This window comes from Schistocerca americana, chromosome 4 (genome assembly GCF_021461395.2).
Source record: "Schistocerca americana isolate TAMUIC-IGC-003095 chromosome 4, iqSchAmer2.1, whole genome shotgun sequence".
In the NCBI taxonomy this organism is placed as follows: Eukaryota; Metazoa; Arthropoda; class Insecta; order Orthoptera; family Acrididae; genus Schistocerca; species Schistocerca americana.
Window position 1 is genome coordinate 568,595,565 of NC_060122.1, and position 27,671 is coordinate 568,623,235.

Consider the following 27,671-nt stretch of genomic DNA (forward strand, 5'->3'; position numbering starts at 1 on the left):
AATCAATGGGCATATACGACGGTCGTACAATACGTAATGCCCCACAATTTTTTCCTCACAAAATATTTATTTTTCAGAGTCAGAAGTTGGTGACAATATACATCAACATGTCTTGTCCATGTCCAAATTTTCTACGTAGTCTCCATTACGTACTATGGCCGTACGCCAACGTTATGGAAGAGCATGTATTCCCGAATGGGGCCTCCCGGCCAACAATGCCATACGATCATTTCATGTTTTTTTTCCTGCTCGTAAAAGCTCTTGTCCCGCACGCGTAGCCATGTTTTCGCTGCTGACTGACACTCTCATCATCTTCAAATTGCGTTCCCTGTAGAGACTAAGCGGTCAAAAGAGATTGAAGTCCGAGAGTGCCATGTCTGGACAGTAGGGTGGATGAGGCAATGATGTCCAACCCAATTTGGCGAAGTGTTCCCGGGTTCTCAGACTTGTGTGTGGGCGTGCATTACCGTGTTGGAGCAAGATTTCTGCTGGATTCTTGTTCGATCGAACATGTCGGAAACGGTTCTTGAATTTATTCAGAGGCTTCACATGTGCCTCTGAATTAATGGTTGACCCTCTTGGCATCACATCCACGAGAATGACGCCATCACAATCCCAGACGACTTCTTGTTTTGAATTTCTTCTGTTGTCGTGAATGAGGATGATGCCATTCATGGACTGCCTTTTTGTTTCTGGGGCAAAGTGGTGCACCTAGCTGTGGTCCCATAACGATCTATGACAGACAGTGCTCTCCGCCGGTCTCAAAACGCTCCGAAAATTCTGATTAAATTACCTTTCTTTGAATCTTGTGGTACACCGTGAGCATTCTTGGAAACCACCGAGAGCACCTCTCTGAATATCCGAGAGTGTCTATCATCGCAGACGCGGTTCCAATGCTGACCGACAACTATAGAGCCAATTGTCGAGTTGTGATGCGCCTGTCGACATGAATAACGGTATCCGCACTATTCTGCTTTTCCGGAGCAGTGGCTGTGACAGGATGTCCAGAGCGTGGCTGATCATGGAGCTCTGATTCTGCATTTCCTGAGGCTTTAACTTTCTTTGCTTATCTGTACTCCATCTGCAGCATCGCCATACAATGCACACAACGTTTATGGATGCTCACCACGATTTCTTTTTCTGCACACAAGAATTCAATTACACCACGCTGCTTTTAACTTGAGTGGTATGTAGACGCCATTTTGACGCTGTATTACGGCTCTGCTACCTAACAGAACGGTTCGAAACTTCACTGGCACACAGAATAAACATCAAATGTGAAGCACCAACAAGGAAGTTTGTCTATGTTCATTAATAGCTTTTTTAAAAAAATGTGGGGCATTACTTATTGAACGACCCTCGTATGAATACAAAGACAGTGTTGTAACAGAGAGCACTTGCCACTTACCTAGTATTCTTCTTCTGTCCAAATGAATTCACAATCGCTGGGAGAAGTATTTGCAATTCACTTACCAAACTCCTTTCCACTAGGTCCCAGCACACACTTGAATGCAAAAATTAGGTTTGTTCACACTGCGAAATTTTGCGTACACCTTACAGTATACCGCTGCAATAGAACCATCTCCATATACAGTGCGTGAAAAAAAGAAGTGAAGCACACCGAAAACATGGTCGGATGTCACTCTGTACATGTACACACCTTCTGCTGGTATGTAAATGAGTTACAGTTCTGTTACAGGTATAACGGTCACCGGGGGCATTAGTATTTTTGGTGTGTAGTGTTGTTATCCAGACTGGTAAAGTGTTTAAGAGGCGTGAACACGTCAGATGTTGACTGATGACTGTTTCGAACACGGAAATGCCACGTACTCGCTATAGGCAGTCTTATTAGCACTTGAGAGTGTTTAAAAGGGGGCTCGTTTAAAGTCTCCATTTGGCCGCCTGGTCGAATCGTGCAATATCCAGATTTGTGGGGCGTTCACGTGGGAAAGTTGCACTTTGACTGCATGGGAACATGAGGGTAGTCATTCACAGTCAAGTTTCCGGTCGACCACGTCTGAATACGAAGGAGCATCGCCGTATTGTGCACCAGGCACGTAACATCTTCAAATGTGCATCTGCCATCCGAAAAAAGTAATGGACTTCTTGCAACATTCTGTGGCGCTCTGTGCCATTGGCCGGAGCCTACCAGCGCCTGGACTAGAAAATTACCGTCTTATGTGTAGGCTACCATTAACACCACAACACAGAAGACAGCATTTAGAATGATGCTGTGGTTGCCAAGTTATTTACGAATGGCGTGTCTTACAGTGTTCAATGGCGATTTGAGTTTATGGACTACCCAGGATGATTATCTTCAGATTGTGTGACGGCTACTCTTCTAACGCTTTGGGGCACAGCAGTGTTACTCCTGACATCTTTGTGTGGGAAGCAATGGGATATGGTTTTAGGTCACGGCTGGCAGTGACTGAGCGAATTATAACGGCACAATGGTGTCATGGACGTCCTGTGCTACCACTCATATGACAGTATTGTGGCGCCATTTTTAAATAGGACAGTGCTCGTCAAAACTTGGCTCATACGTCTATGAACTGTGTGCCACGTGTTGAGGTACTCCCATGGCAAGCAAGATGCCCCTTCTTCTTCCCCCCCCCCCCCTCCCCCTCGTGTCTCCGATACAACATTCGTGAGAGTAGCTCGGACGTCAACTCCATCACGCGGACAGAATCCAGCTTATCAAGGGCCAGATGGAACAGCTGAGGGCAAGCGTGCCCAACATATTTAAGACACCGCTCTCAATTGGGTGAGTGCATGCATACAGATCAGAGGGAGTACAATGCCATATTTGTAAGTGAGCTCATACTGAAGTTTTTTTGTAAACTGCACATTTTGTCATCATTGTAGTAATACCATATACTCCACTCCTCGGTGCTTCACTTCTGTTGTCAGGAAGTGTAGAGGCGATGACAAGCTCTACACGCCAATTACGTCAATAAATGTCAAAACATTATCAATGCGCTGACTCTTGATTCTAAAACCACTCATCCCTCCCTAAACAAACGATCATCACGCCGAAATAGAATAATACATAAAACATGAGAATTTCATGGGGGAAAATCTTACCTGCGGTCTTTGGGTGGAGATATGCCTGCAGACCAACCGGGATCTGAAACCGAGAGATTTCCGTGTCTCAAAATTATCATATGCATGGATTATATTTTCTACACTTAACATCAAAGTTCACAGTTCTCAAGTCATTAAATTAAAAGCCTCAAATTCTATAGGTAAACAATTACAGCGAATATTTTTAACGTACTAACATAATTATGATCAATTTGTCCTGCCTTGTCTCCTGCGAAACGTACCAAATCCAGAATTCAATTTTCACTCTGCAGCAGAGTACGCGCTGTTATGAATATTTGCCTTCCGCGGGCGAAAGTTCAGAGTTCGAGTCTTGGTCTTGCACACAGTTTTAATCTGCCAGGATATTTCATAAACATATCAAATGGGAACACTGTAGGAACTTGAACCATTAACTGCCACGATCCCCATTGGTGGACCGCATTGTTTTTGTCCCTTCGGTTGGCAGTAGAGTCTTTGTTTTAATGCTGAATAGCTTAAATATTTGACAACAGTCTGACTGAAGTGCGCGACAGAGCAGAATCAAAATATTGCGTATGGTTTCTTGTGTAAAGTTGAATAAATCATAAACCGGATGGTGAGTCATGTGATACAAATATCACAGATTTTCAACTGTGTTATTATTGCATATTTTTATCACTCCGTCAAATGAAGCGATCATATTTTAAGTTTCTAGGTTACAGTAGCTCACAAACGTTTGTTCGTTCATTTACTATTAGAAAATATTTTTTATTACATGTTTCAAAGCGATACCCATTCGTGGATCGTGGCTGATACCAAGTATTTTCATACAATCACAATCACTGTGTCTTTTATTTATTTTACTTTTTTCACACATGGGAACCAGAAATTGCCTCACACTAGCCGAAGTAAAAGATATGATAAATTTTCCTAACTTTCTCTCCCCCCCCCCCCCCCCCCATGAACCATGGACCGTGCCTCAGCGATACAGATGGCCGTACCGTAGGTGCAACCACAACGGAGGGGTATCTGTTGAGAGGCCAGACAAACATGTGGTTCCTGAAGAGGGGCAGCAGCCTTTTCAGTAGTTGCAGGGGCAACAGTCTGGATGATTGACTGATGTGGCCTTGTAACATTAACCAAAACGGCCTTGCTGTGCTGGTACTGCGAACGGCTGAAAGCAAGGGGAAACTACAGCCGTAATTTTTCCCAAGGACATGCAGCTTTACTGTATGGTTAAATGATGATGGCGTCCTCTTGGGTAAAATATTCCGGAGGTAAAATAGTCCCCCATTCGGATCTCCGGGCGGGGACTACTCAAGAGGACGTCGTTATCAGGAGAAAGAAAACTGGCATTCTACGGATCGGAGCGTGGAATGTCGGATCCCTTAATCGGGCATGTAGGTTAGAAAATTTAAAAAGGGAAATGGATACGTTAAAGTTAGATATAGTGGGAATTAGTGAAGTTCGGTGGCAGGAGGAACAATACTTTTGGTCAGGTGAATACAGGGTTATAAATACAAAATCAAATAGGGGTAATGCAGGAGTAGGTTTAATAATGAATTAAAAAAATAGGAGTGCGGGTTAGCTACTACAAACAGCATAGTGAACGCATTATTGTGGCCAAGATAGACACAAAGCCCATGCCTACTGCAGTAGTACAAGTTTATATGCCAACTAGCTCTGCAGGTGATGAAGAAATAGATGAAATGTATGACGAGATAAAAGAAATTATTCAGGTAGTGAGGGGAGACGAAAATTTAATAGTCATGGGTGACTGGAATTCGTCAGTAGGAAAAGGGAGAGAAGGAAACATAGTAGGTGAATATGGATTGAGGGGAAGAAATGAAAGAGGAAGCCGCCTTGTAGAATTTTGCACAGAGCACAACTTAATCACAGCTAACACTTGGTTCAAGAATCATTAAAGAAGGTTGTATACCTGGAAGTTAGGTTAGTGTTGTTTAACGTCCCGTCGACAACGAGGTCATTAGAGACGGAGCGCAAGCTCGGGTGAGGGAAGGATGGGGAAGGACATCGGCCGTGCCCTTTCAAAGGAACCATCCCGGCATTTGCCTGAAACGATTTAGGGAAATCACGGAAAACCTAAATCAGGATGGCTGGAGACGGGATTGAACCGTCGTCCTCCCGAATGCGAGTCCAGTGTGCTAACCATGTATACCTGGAAGAATCCTGGAGATACTAAAAGGTATCAGATAGATTACATAATGGTAAGACAGAGATTTAGGAACCAGGTTTTAAATTGTAAGACATTTCCAGGGGCAGATGTGGATTCTGACCACAATCTATTGGTTATGAACTGCAGATTGAAACTGAAGAAACTGCAAAAAGGCGGGAATTTAAGGAGATTGGACCTGGATAAACTGAAAGAACCAGAGGTTGTATAGAGTTTCAGGGAGAGCATAAGGGAACAATTGACAGGAATGGGGGAAAGAAATACAGTAGAAGACGAATGGGTAGCTCTGAGGGATGAAGTAGTGAAGGCAGCAGAGGATCAAGTAGGTAAAAAGTCAAGGGCTAGTAGAAATGCTTGGGTAACAGAAGAAATATTGAATTTAATTGATGAAAGGAGAAAATATAAAAATGCAGTAAATGAAGCAGGCAAAAAAGAATACAAACGTCTCAAAAATGAGATCGACAGGAAGTGCAAAATGGCTAAGCAGGGATGGCTAGAGGACAAATGTAAGGATTTAGAGGCTTGTCTCACTAGGGGTAAGATAGATACTGCCTACAGGAAAATTAAAGAGACCTTTGGAGAGAAGAGAACCACTTGTATGAATATCAAGAGCTCAGATGGCAACCCAGTTCTAAGCAAAGAAGGGAAGGCAGAAAGGTGGAAGGAGTATATAGAGGGTTTATACAAGGGCGATGTACTTGAGGACAATATTATGGAAATGGAAGAGGATGTGGATGAAGACGAAATGGGAGATGCGATACTGCGTGAAGAGTTTGACAGAGCACTGAAAGACCTGAGTCGAAACAAGGCCCCGGGAGTAGACAACATTCCATTAGAACTACTGATGGCCTCGTGAGAGCCAGTCATGACAAAACTCTACCATCTGGTGAGCAAGATGTATGAGACAGGCGAAATTCCCTCAGACTTCAAGAAAAATATAATAATTCCAATCCCAAAGAAAGCAGGTGTTGACAGATGTGAAAATTACCGAGCTATCAGTTTAATAAGTCACAGCTGCAAAATACTAACGCGAATTATTTACAGACGAATGGAAAAACTGGTAGAAGCCAACCTCGGGGAAGATCAGTTTGGATTCCGTAGAAATGTTGGAACACGTGAGGCAATACTAACCTTACGACTTATCTTAGAAGAAAATTAAGAAAAGGCGAATCTACATTTCTAGCATTTGTAGACTTAGAGAAAGCATTTGACGTTAACTGGAATACTCTTTCAAATTCTGAAGATTGCAGGGGTAAAATACAGGGAGCGAAAGGCTATTTACAATTTGTACAGAAACCAGATGGCAGTTATAAGAGTCGAGGGGCATGAAAGGGAAGCAGTGGTTGGGAAAGGAGTGAGACAGGGTTGTAACCTCTCCCCGATGTTATTCAATCTGTATATTGAGCAAGCAGTAAAGGAAACAAAAGAAAAATTTGGAGTAGGTATTACAATCCATGGAGAAGAAATAAAAACTTTGAGGTTCGCCGATGACATTGTAATTCTGTCAGAGACAGCAAAGGACTTGGAAAAGCAGTTGAACGGAATGGACAGTGTCTTGAAAGGAGGATATAAGATGAACATCAACAAAAGCAAAACGAGGATAATGGAATGTAGTCAAATTAAATCGGGTGATGCTGAAGGGATTAGATTAGGAAATGAGACACGGAAATGAGACACTTAAAGTAGTAAAGGAGTTTTGCTATTTAGGGAGTAAAATAACTGATGATGGTCGAAGTAGAGAGGATATAAAATGTAGACTGGCAATGGAAAGGAAAGCGTTTCTGAAGAAGAGAAATTTGTTAACATCGAGTATAGATTTAAGTGTCAGGAAGTCGTTTCTGAAAGTGTTTGTATGGAGTGTAGCCATGTATGGAAGTGAAACGTGGACGATAACCATTTTGGACAAGAAGAGAATAGAAGCTTTCGAAATGTGGTGCTACAGAAGAATGCTGAAGATAAGGTGTGTAGATCACGTAACTAATGAGGAGGTACTGAATAGGAATGGGGAGAAGAGAAGTTTGTGGCAGAACTTGACTAGAAGAAGGGATCGGTTGGTAGCACATGTTTTGAGGCATCAAGGGATCACAAATTTAGCATTGGAGGGCAGTGTGGAGGGTAAAAATCGTAGAGGGAGACCAAGAGATCAATACACTAAGCAGATTCAGAAGGATGTAGGCTGCAGTAGATACTGGGAGATGAAGAAGCTTGCACAGGATAGAGTAGCATGGAGAGCTGCATCAAACCAGTCTCAGGACTGAAGACCACCACAACAACAACAACAACAACCTAACTTTCTCACCGAATGTGGTGGTGATGGTGTGACAGTGTAGAACTTCCCCCTGACAATGTGGATCGTGTTTCCGACGCTGAAGATTTCGATGACGACATTTTGGAACATACTTATCCTAACGATATTTCTGGTAGGTTGGAGGTTCATTGAAGTGAAATTGCAGTTGCCGATACCGATACAGAACCTCTGGCCAAAAAAGACTAGTACTTCACGGCTCAAACGGTCAAAGCAGTGTGACTTGAAAATGGTTAAAATAGTTTCACTAGTTTTGACCAAATGAAAACCTTAACAGACCGAAATGTAGCAGCAACAGGAACAGTTCGATCAAACCGGATAAATAAATGCCCTCTTAAGTCATATAAAGAATTCAGAAAACACCCTCGTGGAGCTATGGATTACAGATTTGACGTCAAAAACAAAATATTCTGTGCTGCTTGGAAACATAATAAATGTGTATAAGTCTTGTCAAACCATCAAGGAATATATCCAGGGAAGAACTTAAGTAGATCGTCCAGATTGGAGAGAAAAAAAGATTCGAAAATACCCCAGCCTCTCCGTATACATCTCTATGATAAATTCATGGGTGGAGTGGACAGACTCGACTGGTATATAAACATAGAATAAAAATACGTGGAAGGAAATGGTATTTTCCCATTTTCACAAACGTAATTGACATTGCAGTAGTGAATGCTTATGTACTGCACTGTCATGCTAACAGCAATATACCCCTTTTAGAGTTTAGGAGGCAAAGAACTAGAGGCTACCTACAAACACGGTCTATTTCTAATCCTAGAAGTCTTGGTAGACCATCACTGCAGGAAAAGACCCAGAAATGTGTATCAGAAACAGTGAGAAAAAATCCATTGGGACATTATCTAGAAAGAACCTGAGAAGAGAAACAAAGAAAACGTGTGATATGATAGAGGAACGTAAGGAAACAACGTAGAAAATGTAATGTAGGCTTACATATGGAATGTATTGAACAGTGGCATCAATTGATTTGCAAAACAAGTACATATAAATATGTTTTTTACTTACAGAAATGTAAAACACGAGTTCATACGAAATGTAATTTATGTCCAAATAATTAAAAATAACAGAACTGTAAAATATTATCGCAAATAAAATGTTTCCAATTATCCCTTTTTCCATGTCATCTGCCACGATCCCCATTTGGGGCTTTCTGAAAAAAAAAAAAAAACCACTGCTATACTTTTGAATAACGTATTCTGTAGATAAAAGTGATGTCAGGTTCAAATCTCTTACACAAATATACAGAATTTCTCAGGAAATTTTAAAAAATTGGCAGTTAAGAAGTTTCACAGACTAATATTACATCGCTATTCCTATAATGTTTTCCATCGTAACTTTCGTATTAATTTATCTAGTACTTTATTTCCTGTTCCCTCCCAGAAATAATTTACCCTATCTTATTTTTCCAGTATTTGTTTTTCTAATTTCACTGTTGCAACCGTTTCCCTACTGTTTGTAACAATGAAGGAGACATGACAGGAGATATGGAATGTCGCTTGCTGTTCTCCAACATCAAGGGAGCGAGAAACAGGAATCAGAGCCCATTTACATACGCAGGAGCTCAAACTGTATGAAAGCTCTCGAACGACGAGGTGACCCGCGCCTCTACCTCCGTGCAAGCATCTTGCCATTAGTGAGACGTATACAGGCACACTTTGGAGTAAAACGAGAATAATCATACGGAAGTTTAAGCCGATTATTTCATTTACTTGCAGGTTTTTTGTAGGCTATAGCCTGATGATACCGTTACAGCAATGTGGAACTTTTCGGAGCTGATAAATGAGTAAACAAAGATATTTCTCGACTTTAAGTTGATAGGTTGTAATTCTATGAAATACAGAAGGGACCCATAACAAGATACTATTAAGATCTGAGGAGTAAAACTCCCCAACTAATGCAAGAAATTCGGACATATCCCCTCCCCCTCCTCTCTCTCTCTCTCTCTCTCTCTCTCTCTCTCTCTCTCTCTCTCTCTCTCTCTCACACACACACACACACACACACGAAACTGCCACATGTGATGGCTGGCTGACCAAAATGGGAAACCAGGTGCTGCTAAAACACACTGAAAATTACCTCCTCATTTACAAATGGCCCCTCATTTCCAGATCCGAACTGTTAAAACTTCATGTAATATAGTGTATGCCGTTTTCTGCCCATTCTTCCACCCTTGTGCTGCTTAGCAAATGGCGTGATGAGATTCCAAGATTACACTTGAAATTACGCCTTGGGGAAACCAGTCTTCTGGACTGAAGTGGCTGTCATGCAGTTGCCGACAAACGAGGTGGTGTGAAAAATTTAATCATCATATCGAAAATATTAATTTCTGTAATTATTGCTTGGTTTGTAAGCACGTATCTGCAGTTCTTGCACACTTTAAACTGTTATAATCTTCTGTCTATGAAGCCAGAATATTTGGGGACGCTGTAGTAACTGTTTTAGTGTTGGTTTTCCGATCTAGTGGTGGGAATTTTGAGTCTTTTGGAAGACGATTGACCATTAGTTTCGTACGTCGCGTGAGGCTGGCAAATAAGACTTTTCGTGTAAATGCGCCGCACATCGCTACGATACTGCTTGGATTCTGACTGCGGTCGCGAATTGGACATTGCGAGATGCAACAGAAGCTCCATAGACGAGACGAAAGATTCCACCAAGAGCTATGAAACGAAACGATAATCCAAAAAGCGCAATGCATGCCTGAACAAGAACAAAAAATATGAGCAGAGCAGTAACCCTAAAATTGCCACTGTCGCGTGTTTCGCCTTAACAGGAAACCAAGCCAGCTAAACATAGTACACCTTGACGGGGTAGGTTATACTTTTTCCGACGTTTTTATTATATTTGAGATTAAAGCAGTTAAGGCAAGGATGTGGGAGGGGAGAGGAGTGGTAGCCAAGTGATATCGGACTGAGTGAGGGTAGGATGATCGCGACAGTGAAGCGAAGAAGGGAGAGTGTATCCGCGACTGTAAAACGAAGGGGGAGGAACGGGGGCGTTCGCGACTGTCAAAAGAAGAAGGGGGGAGGGGCAGGAGTGTACGCAACTGAGAAAGGATGAGGCTATGTTAGACACTGCGAAAGACTGGGGGAGTGGGAGATGCCGCTTGACGACACATGCCGTGTGTCACGAGGATCTTGGCTCCGTGTGGTGGCGCCACATTTAAGAAGCTGGTGTGAAGAATGTCAGAGCGGCCGGGCCGGGCAGTCTGTAGGGAGCCTACGACCCGGAAGAAACCGCCGTACTTGTAAACTGCCGCGGCGGTTAGCTGGCGGAGCTACAAGAAGTGTGCCGTGTGGAGGTCTGACTCTTGGCCATATTATGTGTACACATTTTCGAGCTGAATTTGCACCAAAATCCGAATTATCTACCATGCCATTGATACGATTACAAGAAGGAAAAATCTTGTGAATGGATACACAGCATTCCAAGGAATATGAAAGTGGAATGTTTCTTCCGTTACTTAAGGTGGCTTATTGAAGCTCGGCTGTATTCGAGAGCACTTAATCTCTGGCGTTGTGGATCTAAAACTTGCTATGTTGAGGTACCGTTCCCGAATTGGTGTGGTTCGGCTTAAATAAGGATGTTCAAAGCTCGCAGGCGGCGCGTCTGGCTCGGTAGCAGCTATTAGTAACGTAACTAGCTAGGCACTAGAGCTTGTATTTATGACCTTGTTACCAATGTTTGTGTTGGGCGTTATTGTACGGCCCAATTGTACGACGTGATATCTTTACGCAAGTTTTACCATAGTGCTTGGCTGTATTTAACTCTTTCAATATTGTGAACCACAGTGGTGGCCACTGACTGAGATGTAATATTTTTATGTATTGTATTTTAAGATGTATCGTGTGGTTAGTTGTTTAATCTTTTGTGTGTTTTTAAATCTTCCTGGTCGTCTTTTGGGTTCTAAAATTTAAGTGGAGTTCTTTATGACAGTACGCTACTGAGGAGTAATTTTAAATTATTTTATTGATATGCTGTTAAAGGTTGGGCCTTGACCTGAGTGGTATTTGTTTAAAGATATATTCACTCGTATGTGATTATTTTAAGCAGTATATTTTGTCGATCAATTAATGTATTCTGGTGACTTACAGCTGGGACAAGGTTATAATAAAAATATCGCGGGCGGAGCTGGAAGGAACTTAATAGCTGCAACTGCAAATAAGTTCGATAGGAATTACAACCTACTGTCTCGACCAATGTTAATATAGTTTGTCCTTCAGATTACCAGAGGAATTTTCTTATAGCGAACTAACTGAGTGGCAACTTTGGAACTTAGGTTTTAACATCTAGCGTCCTGTGGATGTATCCTCTGTGGAAGTAACTACCAGTGCTACTGACAGTATTATTGTGTTTTTATACATTTTCTCTCCATTCCACGACACACAAGCGTTTTTTCTTAAGAAAAATTACTAACTGTATGTGTTTAACTAACAAATGTTTTGAATTCTCATTCATTACTTTCATACCCCAGACATCGCATCAGTTCACCCTGTGGAACAAGCGGATCGGCAGGAGTATGTGATGGGGGGGGGGGGGGGAGGGCGGGTTGGGGGAAAAGGGGGAGGGAGCTAGCTTTTCAGTTTGTCTTATATTAGCAATGAAATGACTGCCCAAGAAGTCCATCTGACAGATCATCCATCCGGTACACGCTCTCACGAAACTCCACAAGCATTTCCAACTTTGCAAAATGGATTGGTGAATTTTATGCTGTTCAAATACTAGAAGTTATCATCTAGTCTCCTCTTGCTGGCTTTATTACACTTATTCTACCAAAATTTGTAAACTTATCTCCGGGTGGTTTGTTACCATGGAGGCACGTATGACTACCTCAGTCCCTCGAATGGTGAAATGCTGCGCTGTACGTTTCTTTCAGATTTTTATATATTTAACTGTCCATGGTGTAAACGGTGTGTGAATCCTCACAATATTCTTGTCCTGCATGATACAGTACTACCTCAACTGTATCAATGTGTGCTGGTGCACACTTCGTTCTTCAAATACCTAACATCGTAATACTGGTTTCTGCAAGCATTTCCAATGTCTCCAGTTCCTACTCTTCTGGTTCTGCCACAGGCCACGTTTCAGAAATTTCTTACTTAAAAGAGATTTATTTTATATTGTTGTTTACCAAGCAAAATTTATAATTTCTGGAAAACTTAATTAACCCTTGCTGCACCCTTTAGTTCAGGAAATCCGTGCCCAAGCGATTGGAGACGACGCATGAGAAACGTATCAGCGTGATGCACGATACAAGCGCAATACAAGCCGACATGCGGATACCTGTTTATACTGAGGTAATAAAAATCATGGGATAGCGATACGCACGTGTACGAATGGCGGTAGTATCGCGTACACAAGGTACGCAAGGGCACTGAATTGGCGGAGTTGTCATTTGTACTCCGTTATTCATGTGAAACTGTTTCAGACGTGTTTCCAACCGTACGACGCAAATTAACAGACTTTGAACACTGAAAAGTTCTAGACACATGTGGCTTTCCATTTCGGAAATCGTTAGGGAATTCAATATTCCGAGATCCACAGTGTCAAAAGTGCCGAGAGTACCAAATTTCGGGCATTATCTCTCACCACAGGCAACGCAGTGGTCGATAGGCTTCACATAACGACCGAGAGCAGCAGCGTTTGCGTAGTGTTGTCAGTGCTAACAGACAAGTAACACTACGTGAAATAAACGCAGAAATCAATGTGAGACGCACGACGAACGTATCAATGCGGACAGTGCGACGAAATATGGCGTTAATGGGTTATGACAGCAGACGACCGACCCGAGTGCCTTTGTCCACATATTGACACGACAAACCTGTGGCGGCGCCATACTGGTCTAGGTTCTGTCCAACTGAACCGATCACTGACTGGATACAGTTATGTGGATACTTTGTGGCCATTTGCATCCATTCATGGGCTTCATGTTCCCAAACAATGATGTGAGTTTTATGGATGACAACACGCCATGTCACTGAATCACAATTACTCGTGACTCGTCTGAAGAACATTCTGGACAATTCGAGCGAATGATTTGGCTACCCAGATCGACGGCATGAATCCCATCGAACATTTATGGGACGTAATCGAGAGGTCAGTTCGTGCACAAAATGCTTCACCAGAAACACTTACGCAATTATGGACGGCTTTAGAGACAGCGTGGATCAGTATTTCTGCGGGGGACTTCCAACGACTTGTTGAGTCCTTGTCACGTCGAGGTACTGCACTACGCCGGGCAAAAGGTGATACTAGCAGGTATCCCATGGCTTGTCACTTTAATGCACAGCTACGCGTGAATCTGCTCTTGTAGACCTTAATACCTATTTAACTCTTGTTCCTTAATTTTTCCATCAATACTTCAAAATATAAAAAAAAAATTACACCAACATTTCTTTAACAGAAATTATGATCTTATTGAGCGTTTTCGGAAGTTTTTTTTATGGGCGCTCAACATCGAGGTCATCAGCGTTCTGACACACATTAAAAGGAACGAATGTGGACAGATCTAAGAAAACTAAAGCACACACTCAAAGAAAGCAGGAAAAGAAGGAAAATGCTACATAAGAAAGTAAAACCTAAGGAAAGGGGAAACATAGCAACAAGAATGTCACAGGAAATTGTTATTGGCTGGCCACTTACATAAAATATGTGCGAGCTTGTCACACAGTGAGCAAATTAAGATCCTCTCCCTAAAATCTTTGTAAAAACATTTGAAATGGCACAGAACTTTAACACTTTAACCACATTCGTCCGAGTGTTGCCTAAAAGAGATGGCAGGTCCGCTGGCAAGTCAGCCGCGACCCGCTGGTCAGAAAATAAAACGCAATCCAATAAAACGTGGCGCACAGTGACCTGGACGCCGCAAGCACTACACATTGGAGGGTCCTCTCGCCGGAGCAGGAAGCCATGCGTCATAGGGCTGTGGCCTATTCGAAGCCGAGTGAGGAGAACCTCGTCCCGTCGACGGGGCTGAAAGGAAATACACCACACACGCGTTGTGGGCTTGACTATACGGAGCTTATTGTCAGTCACTTCCAGATCTGTCCTTTCATTCCCAGCAATGCCAACATGCCCCGGAACCCAGCAGAAAGCTACAACCTTCCCCAGTCGCTGTAGTCGGAGGAGGGCATCCTGGATGGTCTGGACAATTTTGTCTGTCGGATACAAACGTTGCAATGAGTGAAGGGCACTGAGTGAATCGGAACAGACAAGAAATTTAGGAGAGGAAGAATGTCTCATGTGCTCCAGTGCCCGCAAGATCGCAAACAATTCCGCATCAAAGACAGTAAAAGTCTGAGGCAGTCGGACCTTGAGGACACGATATGGAAAAACAACTGAGCAGCCAACAGAATCCCCTTGTTTTGACCCATCCGTAAAAACAGCTACATAGTCGTGGTGCTCAGATAAAATGGCAGAAAATGCTGCATTAAAAACGGTGGCAGGAGTGCAATCTTTCTTGTACTGCAATAAATCTAAAATCACTCCGGGCCTCTTCAGCAACCAGGGTGGCAGGCGGTTAAAACCCTGGATTTGGGGTTGTACAGACTCCACACCGAGGAACTCTAGTACACGTTGCACACGGATCCCAAACGGCAACGTAGCCCGGGGACGGCGGGAAAAACGGCGGTCCAGAGGTGGATGGGCAACAAGACGTTGAGCAGGCGAGCTGGGAGCTGCAAGAAACTTACAAGCCTGGCGCACCAGCAGGAGCTGCCGCCGGATGGTAAGTGGCGGTTCGCCAGATTCAGCACAGAGGCTGGGTACGGGACTGGTCCGATAAGCACCCGTGGCCAGTCGGATCCCAGCATGGTGAACAGCGTCAAGGATCCGCAAATAAGATGGCCTCGCTGACCCATATACTGTGCGCCCATAGTCCAGCCGTGAACGCACAAAAGCTCCATAAAACTGAAGGAGACGCGCCCTGTCTGCACCCCAAGACCTGTGGCTGAGGCACTTGAGGATGTTCAGTGCCTTCAGCGTTCTGGCTTTGAAGTCACGTAGGTGTGGCAGCCATGACAACCTGGAGTCATAAATTTTCGGAAGTAACTGCTTCGGACGGAATGTAGTAACACGAAGCCTAAAAGTCATAAAAATTAATTTTCCTGCATGGCATGGCAGTTCCTAAAGCATTGTGGTAGATGTAACGCCACTGTGTCACACGGTGCATCCCCAGGTAGTTTCGATTCTTACTTTGTGTTTCATGGTTACATTGCACATTCCTGATTCTTTTAAGCATCGGATCGATATGTTTTGGGAAATGGGGCCTAATATTGCGTTCAGAATCGAAACGGTGTTTCTTCTAGTGATAACTGTCTAAGCTTTTCGTAGTCCGGCAATATAACGTTTTTTAACACTACCTTTGCTTTGTTTATTCGGTGATCAATATGTCTCCGGCCACGAATAGAATTTTTGGTATCGTATATTAAGTAGGGACACATCCGACACAAAAAAAGTTTGACCAGACTTTTGTTCCCAGGAGAGTGTCTCGTGATGTTTACGCGCAATTGTTTCCACGAGACTGATTCGTCGAAATACCGGAAGGGGTTAAAATAGAAGAGTGATACAGAATTGTTTGAACTTTATTTTTACTTGTTTTCTTTGGTGTGCAATGAATTACTGAATGCCGTTCTGACGTACTATTCTTTGAGTTACTGCTTTCCACTGACTAACACAATTGTGAAACTAAACAGTATTTCTTTTATTTTTAATAATCAGTGCCTTTTTTGTTCGGCAATGCGGTTAGCTCGTGGTAAGTAATAGTGTTGAGTGCCTTCAACTTTACTCAATAACAAGGCACTCTGAATCGCCCAAGTTTTGGACGTGGACTTGAATAGAGGTACTGGATCACAAAGTCCAGTCCAAGAATGAAAAACCTCTTACTCAAAATTCGAACATTTTGGAAATAGGTTATTTAAATTCTCCACTGAATTACATTACTATAACCACCGCAGGGAAGCAACATTCGGAAATCGTAGTATTTGACCTATGAGTACGTAACGTGCGAAGCGATGGCTGGTTACGGGCACGAGGGACAATGTTGCTGAAAAAATAAAGCTCGTTAACTGTTTAAGTGTTCTGTGCATCGTTAAGAGTAGTAGTATCTTCGTAATAAGCATTCGTCTACAATCACATGAGCTCCTAAGCCCAGTATGTATGACGCAGCTGATCACCATCTCAGTAAACCAGACATCAACTGGACTTCCAACCATTGCTCAAAAAACGTTTTATAGGAGTTTCTAAGTACAGTACATAAATGGTGTCGTTACCAACGCTACCAACAGAAAACGATAATTTAACTATGTTTGGCTTTTCCGTTGCTGCTTAGCAGAACCACTTCATATCTGCAAACGAAAAGCATAAAAACATTATCGGGGTTAAACATTAATCCTTCCGTGCTTTTCATTTACTCGAAGATATCCAAAACTGATCTCTTCACTACCAACAGGCGCCCGACTGCAGTTAGTCACGTTTTGTGTTTGATACGAAGGCTCGACGTACGTGAGTATGTTGAGGACGTCTGAGGGCCAATACTCTGCAACCGTTGCTCGAAGAACACAGGGACAAAGCTGTGGTTTGATGACCATGTTCGTGGCATTGGCTACACGTATTCATCCGCACGTACTCTCATGACACGTCGGTTGCAAATACATTCGGTTGTATCATATTCCCCTGAAATCAGTTATTTTCCTGCCACACAAATGAGTAATGAGCAACACGATTCCCTCACTGACCCAAATATCCCTCAGTTCTTAACCAGCGGAACACTTTTGGGACCATTTCGATCGCCATGTTACCTGTGTGAATACTTTATCGTGGACCCTCCAATGCTTGTGAGGCAGTGTCGTCAGAATGGCTCTTGACAGCTGCAGAGACCTGTCGCACTTTATTATCCTTCCAGTTGGTCTGAATCGTGAACCCCAAACGCTGGTACCTCTCGGTACTATTAGGCACTCACAATAATGTGAATCAACAATGTATACGCGAAATGCATTTATCTGATAAGAAGAGGGGTAAATATGTCCAGTCACCTGTAGTGCAGCACACAGATGATGCAGGCTGTATGTCTGAATGTGAGGGACCTCTGACCATGAATGTATGCCTCCATTGTGCTCTTCCCATTACTGGCTGGCACTGCTTGTAGCGTGACACGCAGTTGAGTCGTCCTGAAAATTACTTCCGTCTCAATGAAGTCAGTTTAAGCATACAATATCCGCAAGGAGAAATATGCATTCAAATCAGTGAAGGATCTCTCTTACTGCTGCTGCTGCTGATGTTCTTGTCCTATATTCGAGATGATCTCTTCTCCCCCCACCCCACCCCTCCTCCTCAACACAAGACTTTCCTTTATTACTACGTCTTGATGTCCCAGAATAAGTACAATAAACTTACCCTTTTTAAGTCAAATTGTGGACTAAGTTCTTTTCTTCCAGATTCGGTTCAGTGTCTATCAGTTATCGAATCAATCCATCAACTAGAAAATATTTATGCGACCATAAATCCGCTCACACCAGTTCGGCGAAAAGACAAAAAGCAAAGGAAGATTATCCTCTACTTCAATTTATCAACAACTGTCGTTCAAACTAATGCCTTTCTTGCCGGTCGGTCTCTGCTGTCACAGGCGCGTCTTTGGGATTGCAGGAGCAATAGCTTTCGATTTTTTAATCCAAGTACCACTCTCGTCTATTTTGAAACTACAATGGCTGCAATACAGCTTGTAGTCGACCCTCGTGTGCGGTACGTGATATTTTATAGTTTCAGAGTTCGCAATGACCGATGGCGTCGTCTATCACAGGTATCTTACATTTTCGTCACTTCAATAAGCGAATAGCTCACAAAATCACTCATTGACGAACATTTTAAGCCTTCGCCCAATAATATCTTAAGGTACCACGAGTGGTGCATTTAGACGTTCTAGTGCATATCCGACACACTCGCCGTTCTAGTTCACGCACGAAATGGCGATGTCTGTTGTAGAAATTTGCGGTAATGGTGTAACACCAGTAAGACTCAAGAATTAGCAGTTTCAGAGTTCGACGGTGTTCCTGTCGGGATACGGCATACGCTGCCGTATTAGCTGCAAGCGGTACCTCCATTGTGCAACCTGTCGCGACGCAGTGAGGTGGGCCGACGTAACAGCTGTGCTATTCCGAGGGAACACGGCGCATGGGGAGACGGACTCACGCGCTGGCCTGGCGCAGTTCCGCATCCGCCGGAAATCCTCGCCAGAAGGGTCGCAGACCTCTCCACGACGGCCACCACCTTGGGATGCATAGGCACGTGCTAACGAGATGTCTTAATTCTCAGGCAGTAAGGGCGGGAAGTCTGTATTGCTTAGTGCAAATACTTTATATCCACAGGAAGTGCAACATCTGCCGATAGAAATGATATAGCGACAACAATAACAGGGGGTACCCTACGTTTTTGAACAAGATTGCGTCGTTACAGGCCTACGGAGGCAGTTTCATAAAAGGTGACAGAAAAAACTTCCATAATTTTTTCTGCACAGATAATAAGTTCAAGTCGCAGACGTATCATTGGAGTACTGTAGAAGTTATGCTGTTTCGCTTCACTGCCTTCATTTCGAACGCTCGTGCACAGGCTGTGGCTATACGCGCCTGGTTGAGGGGTGATAGCTAATAATATGCAACATTTGGAGCTTTCACTACACTACATTATTGCCGCAACCGTACTCTACAGTAATTTGGTCCGACAGTGTACTCAAGGCATGCGCCGAGTGTCAGACTCCCAATTAACACAAATAAGGCTCCATAAAATGTGTGTCTAGTTATACTTCGAAAGGAAATTGATAGTTAGCCACTTGGAAAATGAAGTACACGTCGCGATTGACCAAGTAGACACCTGTCTCGGGAGTACAATAGCAAGGTATGCAAAATGGAACGGATGGCCACAGTTTGACTGACCGTATAAACTGCAGTCTGCTGTCTCAGATTAACACAACCGTTAGTGACCATCCTAAGTGAATACGATATCGGCAATATCTTTACACAGTCGTACAGAGACACTCAGGCGATACATCCAAAAATCAAGCTACGCTCTTCTAATGAATATATACTTAAGTATGCAAATAATGTTACAGACGTATGATTTCAAACTAGCTACTGTTAAGCAACAATTTTCAAGGAGCTTAAATAAATTCTGTTAAAATATGAGCAATAACTCGGTCACAAATTAGAAAGGAAACAATAATGCTACTAATTTTACTTAATTACTGTAAATTGACTACATATCGAGAATAGCAACCAAACTGATTTCCGAATTACAAATACACCGCCATACACCATAGAGTTGACAATGAGAGCCACTAAAGTCAAAGAGGTACACTATGTGATCAGAAGTATCCGGACACCTGGCGGAAAATGACTTCCAAGTTCGTGGCGCCCTCCATCGTTAATGCTGGAATTCAATATGGTGTTGACCCACCCTTAGTCTTGATGACAGCTTCCACTCTCGCAGGCATACGTTCAATCAGGTGCTGGTAAGTTTCTTGGGGAATGGCACCCCATTCTTCACGGAGCACTGCACTGAGGATAGGTATCGATGTAGGTCAATGAGGCCTGGCAAGAAATCGGCGTTACAGAACATCCCAAAGGTGTTCTATAGGATTCAAGTCAGGACTCTGTGCAGGCCAGTCCATTATAAAGATGTTATTGTCTCGTAACCATTCCGCCACAGGCCTCGCATTATGAACAGGTGCTCGATCGTGTTGAAAGATGCAATCGCCATCCCTGAACTGCTCTCTAACAGTGGGAACCAAGTAGGTGCTTAAAACATCAATGTAGGCCTTTGCTGTGATAGTGCCACGCAAAACAACAAGGGGGTGCAAGCACCCTCCATGAATAACACAACCACACCGTAACACCACTGCCTCTGAATTTTACTGTTGGCACTACACACGCTGGCAGACGTTCACCAGGCATTCGCCATACCCACATCCTGCCATTGCATCGTCACATTGTGTACCGTGATTCGTCACTCCACAACGTTTTTCCACTGTTCAGTTACCCAATCTTTACTCTCCTTACGCCAAGCGAGGCGTCGTTTGGCATTTACCGGCGTGATGTGTGGCTTATGAGCAGCCGCTCGACCATTAAATCCAAGTTTTCTCACCTCCCGCCTAACTGTCATAGTACATGTACTGGGTCCTGATGCAGTCTGGAATTCCTGTGTGATGGTCTGTATAGATGTCTACCCATTACATACACATTACCACCCTCTTCAACTGTCGGCGGTCTCTGTTAGTCAACAGAGGAGGTCGGTATGTACACTTTTGTGCTGTACGTATCCCATCACGTTTCCTCTTCACTATCACGTCGGGAACAGTGGACCTCGGGGTGTGGAAATCTCACTAACAGACGTATGAGACAAGTGACACCCAATCACCTGACCACGTTCGAAGTCCGTGGAGTTCCGCAGAGCACCCCATTATGCTCTCTCACATTGTGTAATGACTACTGAGGTCGCTGATATGGAGTACCTGGCGGTAGGTGGCAGCACAATTCACCTAATATGAAAAGCTTATATTTTTGGGGGTGTCGAGATACTTTTGATTACATAGTGTATATGATAACGTTACACAGAACATGCGTTACTTTGCACTAGCCACAGAACAGTCTACTTGGTGGATGAAAACAAGATATTGAGAAAGGAGGTGAATCCAACACTGAAATAGTAACTATAAATGTGCATAATGCCTCAAGTCAGAGTTTAATTCTAAGGACTTGGTATCCTTAAGTTTTTGGGATGATGACCCAAGAACCAGATATAATTGGATCAACAACGTTTCTGGTAAGAATTCAACGTTGAAGGTCATTGTCTTAACAAATCATTAACAAGCACTTAGAAATGAGTGTTCGGATGAGCAACTGAACCTATATCCACACTTTGCAAGTCAGAGGTAGTCATTTCTGTTGTAGCATACATTACGTTTTCTTTCCGCTCCATTCGTGAACGGGGCGTGGGAAAGATCGCTGTCTATGCGCGTGCTGTTATTTGCCTATTTTATCTGTTGGATGTCTGCAGGAGAGGTACGTAGGGGAGGATAGGAAGAGTATTCTCAGATATGGAAATTTCTGTTGTGGATGCAACTGACAAGGGAACCTCCCCATCGCACCCCCCTGAGATTTAGTTGTAAGTTGGCACAGTGGATAGGCCTTGAAAAAATGAACACAGATCAATCGAGAAAACAGGAAGAAGTTGTGTGGAACTATGAAAAAAATTAGTAAAATATACAAACTGAGTAGTCAATGTGCAAGATAGCCAACATCAAGGATAGTGCGAGTTCAGGAGCGCCGTGGTCCCGTGGTTAACGTAACTGCGGAACAGGAGGTCCTTGGTTAAAGTCTTCTCTCGCCTGAAAATTTTACTTTCTTTATTTTCACAAAGTTGTGATCTGTCCGTTCGTTCATTGACGTCTGTGTTCACTGTAATAAGTTTAGTGTCTGTGTTTTACGACCGCACCGCAGAACCGTGCCATTGGTAAACGAAAGGACGTGTCTCTCCAATGGGAACCGAAAACATTTGATCGCAATGTCATAGATCAACAGATTCCTCCACAGGAAAACACATCTGATATATTCTATACGACACTGGTGACGGCATGTGCGTCACATGACAGGAATATGTTGTCGACCCACCTAACTTGTACACTTGGCGAATGGGTAAAAAGATTCTTCTACCTTGCCCGATTTAGGTCTTCTTGTGGATGTGATAATTACTCCCAAAAAAGTGATGAAAACATAAGAGTTTGTCACATAAACTGAAAATAAAAAATTAAACTTTTCACTGGAGGGAAGACTTGAACCTAGGACCTCTCGTTCCCCAATTGCTCACGCTAACCACGGGACCACGGCGCTCCTAGAGTCCCGTTGTCCTTGATGTTGCCTATCTTCGCATAGACTACTGAGTTTGCATATTTTACTAATTTTTTTCATAGTTCCAAACAACTTCTTCCTGTTTTCTCGATTGATCTGTGTTCAGTTTTTCAAGGGCTATCCACTGTGCCAACTTATAACTAAATCCGAGGGGGGTGCGATGGGGAGGTTCCCTTGTGAGTCTACGCGCGTCGCCATGGCATCAGAAAGACTAAATCAAGAAGAGTTTCAGGTTTCTTCGAAAGCACTAGTACCCGCGAACACAGTGACAGCATCAAGATTACTTTACTGCTTGAGTACATCGTACGCTAATAGTGGTGTACGGAAGCTGCAGCAGTTTACATTCGGAGACTACAATATTTATGACAATCACCCAGACATATCTCAAGTCCCTAAAGAATTGACTATTTAGTGTCAAAGTTTACTTAACATCATCTTACACTAGTTTACGAAGCGATTATCGATCGAAGCGTTGATTAAGTATGACAGTGAAATAAGTCTTCTAGAATGGAACACTGGCAGTTAAGTTAGAAAACTGGCGTCAGTATCTCCGCAAAGCGATTCTCTATAATATGTCGCACCGTAACGGGCTCACAGTGAAGTCAATAGAGAATCGTAGAAAATGCTCCTGAAATGTGTTGCACATCGTAACTGAGAACTCTATTTCTAACAGTGGGAGATTTATTTAAGAACAAGGGCTCATTATGCCGCTAACAATCCATGGCAGAAAGTTGGGGTGACCCACTTCTTTCTGCTGTCGGAAAAAAAGAAGCTGAAATTAACACGGCAATGAGCATTCCAAACATAACACCGGGATTATACGCATTCTGATTGCTCGCAAACAACTTGAAAACGACTGATTCCACGTAGGCCGAAAACAAGCACACTGGACAAAAAAGTCATCAGCATTAGATATCATACTAAAACCGCCAAACACCGCTTCTAGCTTTGATAATAGCCTCCAAGGAAGAGTCAACAAGTGTCATCAGGATGTCATATTCAGCAGTAGCTACCAATTGATGAGTACATAGAGGTAACAAATGGCAATAAAGTTTGGTACCTTTCATCCGCTGTTCCCTGGTGTCCCAGTCATTTTCTATGGGATTAAGATCAGTTACTCTGACGGGCTAGTAGAGATACGATAAGGAGCCTGAGAGTTTGTCAAACCAGGCTCGTATTCGTGCAGCCCTGTGAACGAGGCTCCTGCCGTCTAGGAATAAGGGAGTATCAACTGCCTATTCATCGTGACAAAAAAAGAATAAAACAAAAAAAGGGGCAACCTATGGTCACTGAACTTGTTGAAATTTAATCCAGGTTCATGTTGACGGTAACCTCACCTAGGGGGCCCAAATAGTGGTACGAAAAACAGCACCTAACCGGCCGGAACTACATCCTCCTCTCCTTGTGGATTAAATGCATCATCGGGCAGTCTGTGCATTCCAAGCCTTCAATCATTTGAGAAGAGGCAAACTCTCGACCCGATAGACCTCATTACACACTTCCAGTCAACTATTGACGAATTTGTTTTGTTTGGCCCGTTGAAGACGTACAATTCTATGTCGCTGTTAGTAATGGCCTTTTTGTGAGTACCCTACTCCAAATAACCTTCCCAGCATTCCTCGAAAACTGGATGAAATGGACTTCAATTCACTAACAGCCGGAAAAAAAATAAAAAAAAAAAGTGTGAGCGTCGTCAGCGCAAGGGACAAGCTGGTTAACGGGATTAGCGCTCTCCAGCGGCCGTTGTCAGCATTATTTGGTTCACAAACCACACAGTTTCATTACAAAAATGGACGCGCGTAAAGTATCTGCGTCAGCTCTGTTAGCGACTGTCTAAGAAGACCGGAGAAAATCGCGAAGAAGATTCTGGATTCAATGATGGCCAGACCAGCGCATTGCTCGTAGGGGAACAACACTACATAATACTGCACGACGATCTGAGATAGCTACTACTAGAAGTTATTCGTTGACTCAGCTGAATTTTCACCCTATTTCCAATTTTGGTTGGTTGGTTGTTTTGGGGAAGGAGACCAGACAGCGTGGTCATCGGTCTCATCGGATTAGGGAAGGATGGGGAGGGAAGTCGGCCGTGCCCTTTGAGAGGAACCATCCCGGCATTTGCCTGGAGTGATTTAGGGAAATCACGGAAAACCTAAATCAGGATGGCCGGACGCGGGATTGAACCGTCGTCCTCCCGAATGCGAGTCCAGTGTCTAACCACTGCGCCACCTCGCTCGGTCCAATTTTAAATTGAATATAGTTAAGGTATAGTGTCTAACGTCAGTTTGAGCATGCGTAATATCCATATTCTCAACATTCCATTGACTACCAGTATTCTGAAATACAGTGCTTCATTAGATAGATTTCAAGATCGACATTCATTCGAAAGGGAGAGATCTTTCCGAAGCCGCTCACCATCAATGAGAAAGATACCGGTATGACACAAACATGAGCCAGTACATAAACCCTGAGATTCGTATATAGGTAGGCCTATATTTCACAGAAAGTTTCATAATAGCAAAAACTGCCAATGAGTACTTCCACATACATACTTGCATTCACGTTAGGATTTCTGGCCACGGAGGAAACATTCCAGTCCAGTAGTTAGCCTTGGTTCAAATGGCTCTGAGCACTGTGGGACTTGTGACATCAGTCCCCTAGAACTTAGAACTACTTAAACCTAATTAACCTAAGGGCATCACACACATCCAAGCCCGAGGCAGGATTCGAACCTGCGACAGTAGCGGTCGCGCGGTTCCAGACTGTAGCGTCTAGAACCGCTCGGCCACTTCGGCCGGCTAGGTGGCCTTCGCAAGAATTCCAGCAAATACATTGTGATAAATAACGTCGACTTTTCAGCTGATATTTCCATTAAATAAGGAAGAGAGACAAAATTTTACAAAATAAAAGGTGAACAAAAGCATTTGGAAGGTAGAGTTCGCGGACCACGTCTCCATCTCTACCATCTTTACTGCACTGATTCCTTAGAGCCAACTAGCACGAACACACCAATTCTCTTTTACAACTCCGTACAGCCATTACGTGACTTTTGAGAGTGTCATCAGTGAAGTTGTGTTTTGTTGTTTGCTATGAAAAGAAATCACGGAATTTAGAGCAACGATATGGCCTCCAATTTTGTGTTATACTTGGGAAATCCGTTGGTCAGACTTTTAAAAAGTTGAAATAGATCTGCGAGGAATATCCCTCACAAAGAGCACAAGTTATTCGTAGGCATAATTGACTTTTGGGAGGCAGAAAACACGTTCAAGATGAACCTCGCTCAGGGAGACTGACTCCGGTCATAAAGGATTTTTTCCTTCAGGACGAACTATCAACAAAGTGTTTTACAATGGCGTCCTTGGAAAGCTCAAGAAAAGGGTGAATGGAGTGGGACCGGACACTGCAGGCACGTGGATGATACAACATGACGCCCCACGTCACGCGGTAACTTCCATTACCGAATTTTTGACCTCAAAAGACATTCCTTTTCCACAGTCCCCTTAATCACACGATCTGAGACGTAGTGACTTTTTTTTCCCCGAAACTAAAAAGTGTCTTAAAAGAACGTCATATTTGGGTTCCGGAGAACATTCAAAAGAATGTGACCGACATATTAAAGGCCCTACCCGTTGAAGCCTCTCAGTGCTCCTACCAGAACGGGAAAGACGACTTTGCCGGTGTTAGCTACCGAAGGCAATTACTGTGAAAAGGACAAAACCTATTTTAAAAAATAAAAACTTCGGTACTTAAAAACCAGTCTCATTTTCTCACACACCTCCTAGAAACGTTATTCTCCGATCTTTCGCGGTGGAACGTGTTGTATGCTTGTTCGCTCCCCGTCTAATTATGATCAGAGTGACTACTCCAGAGGGCGGAGGAGCGGATAGAAGTTCAGGGCACCTTCTTGCCCTTGCGGTGGTAAACTGTTCCTATAGGTGGAAGGATCAGCAATGGTCAACGGCACGAGGACGCAGAAAGCAATCGAAACCACTGTATTAAAGGCGCAAAGCGTGTCCAAAGGACATGTTGACTGTAACTGAGGAAGTGTCATGATGATCTCTCCACTGGCAAAAGATTCCGGGCTAGTCCTCCACTCGGATCACCAGGACGGCACTGCCAAAGGGGAGGTGACCATGACAAAAACATTCATTAACCAACTACGAGTCGGGCCGTTGAACGTCAGACGCTTGGACGTGGTAAGGAAGTTAGAGAACCTGAAAATGGAAATGGTAACGCTTGCTCCAGATACAGTGGGCGTCACTGAAGTGAAATTGAAAGAAGACACGGATTTCTGGTTAGATGAGTATAGGGCAATATCAAAAGCAGCAGAAAAATTTTATAACGGGAGTAGGATTCGTTATGAACAGGGAGGTACGGCAGATAGTGAGTTAATGCGAACAGTTCTGTGATAAGGTTGTTCTTATCAGAATCGACAGCAAACCAACACGAGAACCATAGTTTGCGTATGCATGCCGACGTCACAAACCGAAAATGAAGAGACAGAGAAAGAAAGCATATGAGGATACTGAACGGGTAATTCAGTGCCTAAAGGGAGAAGAAAATCTAACGGTCATGGGGATTAGAATGCGGTTGTAGGGAATGAGTAGAAGAAAGGGTTACACGAGAATATGGACTTAGTAACATGACTGACTGAGGAGGAAGACTGAGTTTTGCCATAAATTTCAGCTAGTAATAGCGAGTATTCTGTTCAAGAATCACTAGAGGTGATGGTATACTTGGGAAAGGCCTGGAGATATGGGTAGGTTTTAGTTCGATTATATCATTATCAGGCAGAGATTCTGAAATAAAATACTGTATTTTAAGGCGTACCAAGGAGCAGATACAGATTCTGATCACAATTTAGTAGTGATGAAGAGTGGGCTGAAGTTTAACAGACTAGTCAGGAAGAATCAATGCGCAAAGGAGTGGGATACGGAATGGAAAGATACGCTTGACGTTCTCAGAGGCTATAGATACTGCGGTAAGTAACAGCACAGCAGGCAGTTCAGTTGAAGAGAAATTGACAACTCTAAAAAGGCCTATCACAGATGTTGGAAACAAGACTAAAGGAAGCCTTGTCGATGGAGAGATAGAAGAAGAAACAGGAGCCCATATAGTAGAGGTCAAGGATCCAGTATTAGAATCAAAATTTGGAAGAGCTTTTGACGACTTGTGCTCGAGTAAGGCAGAAGGAACAGAT

At 43.3% G+C, this 27,671-nt stretch overlaps 1 protein-coding gene across 1 annotated transcript in view; it reads right to left on the reverse strand.

Moving 5' to 3' along the window:
* Positions 1–27,671, reverse strand: part of LOC124613110 (M-phase inducer phosphatase-like) — a 363,434-nt gene that overhangs the window by 224,921 nt on the left and 110,842 nt on the right. Inside the window, exon 3 of the mRNA XM_047141719.1 lies at positions 3,085–3,127. Within this exon, the coding sequence (XP_046997675.1) occupies positions 3,085–3,127 (43 nt within the window). The remainder of the gene's footprint in view (positions 1–3,084; positions 3,128–27,671) is intronic.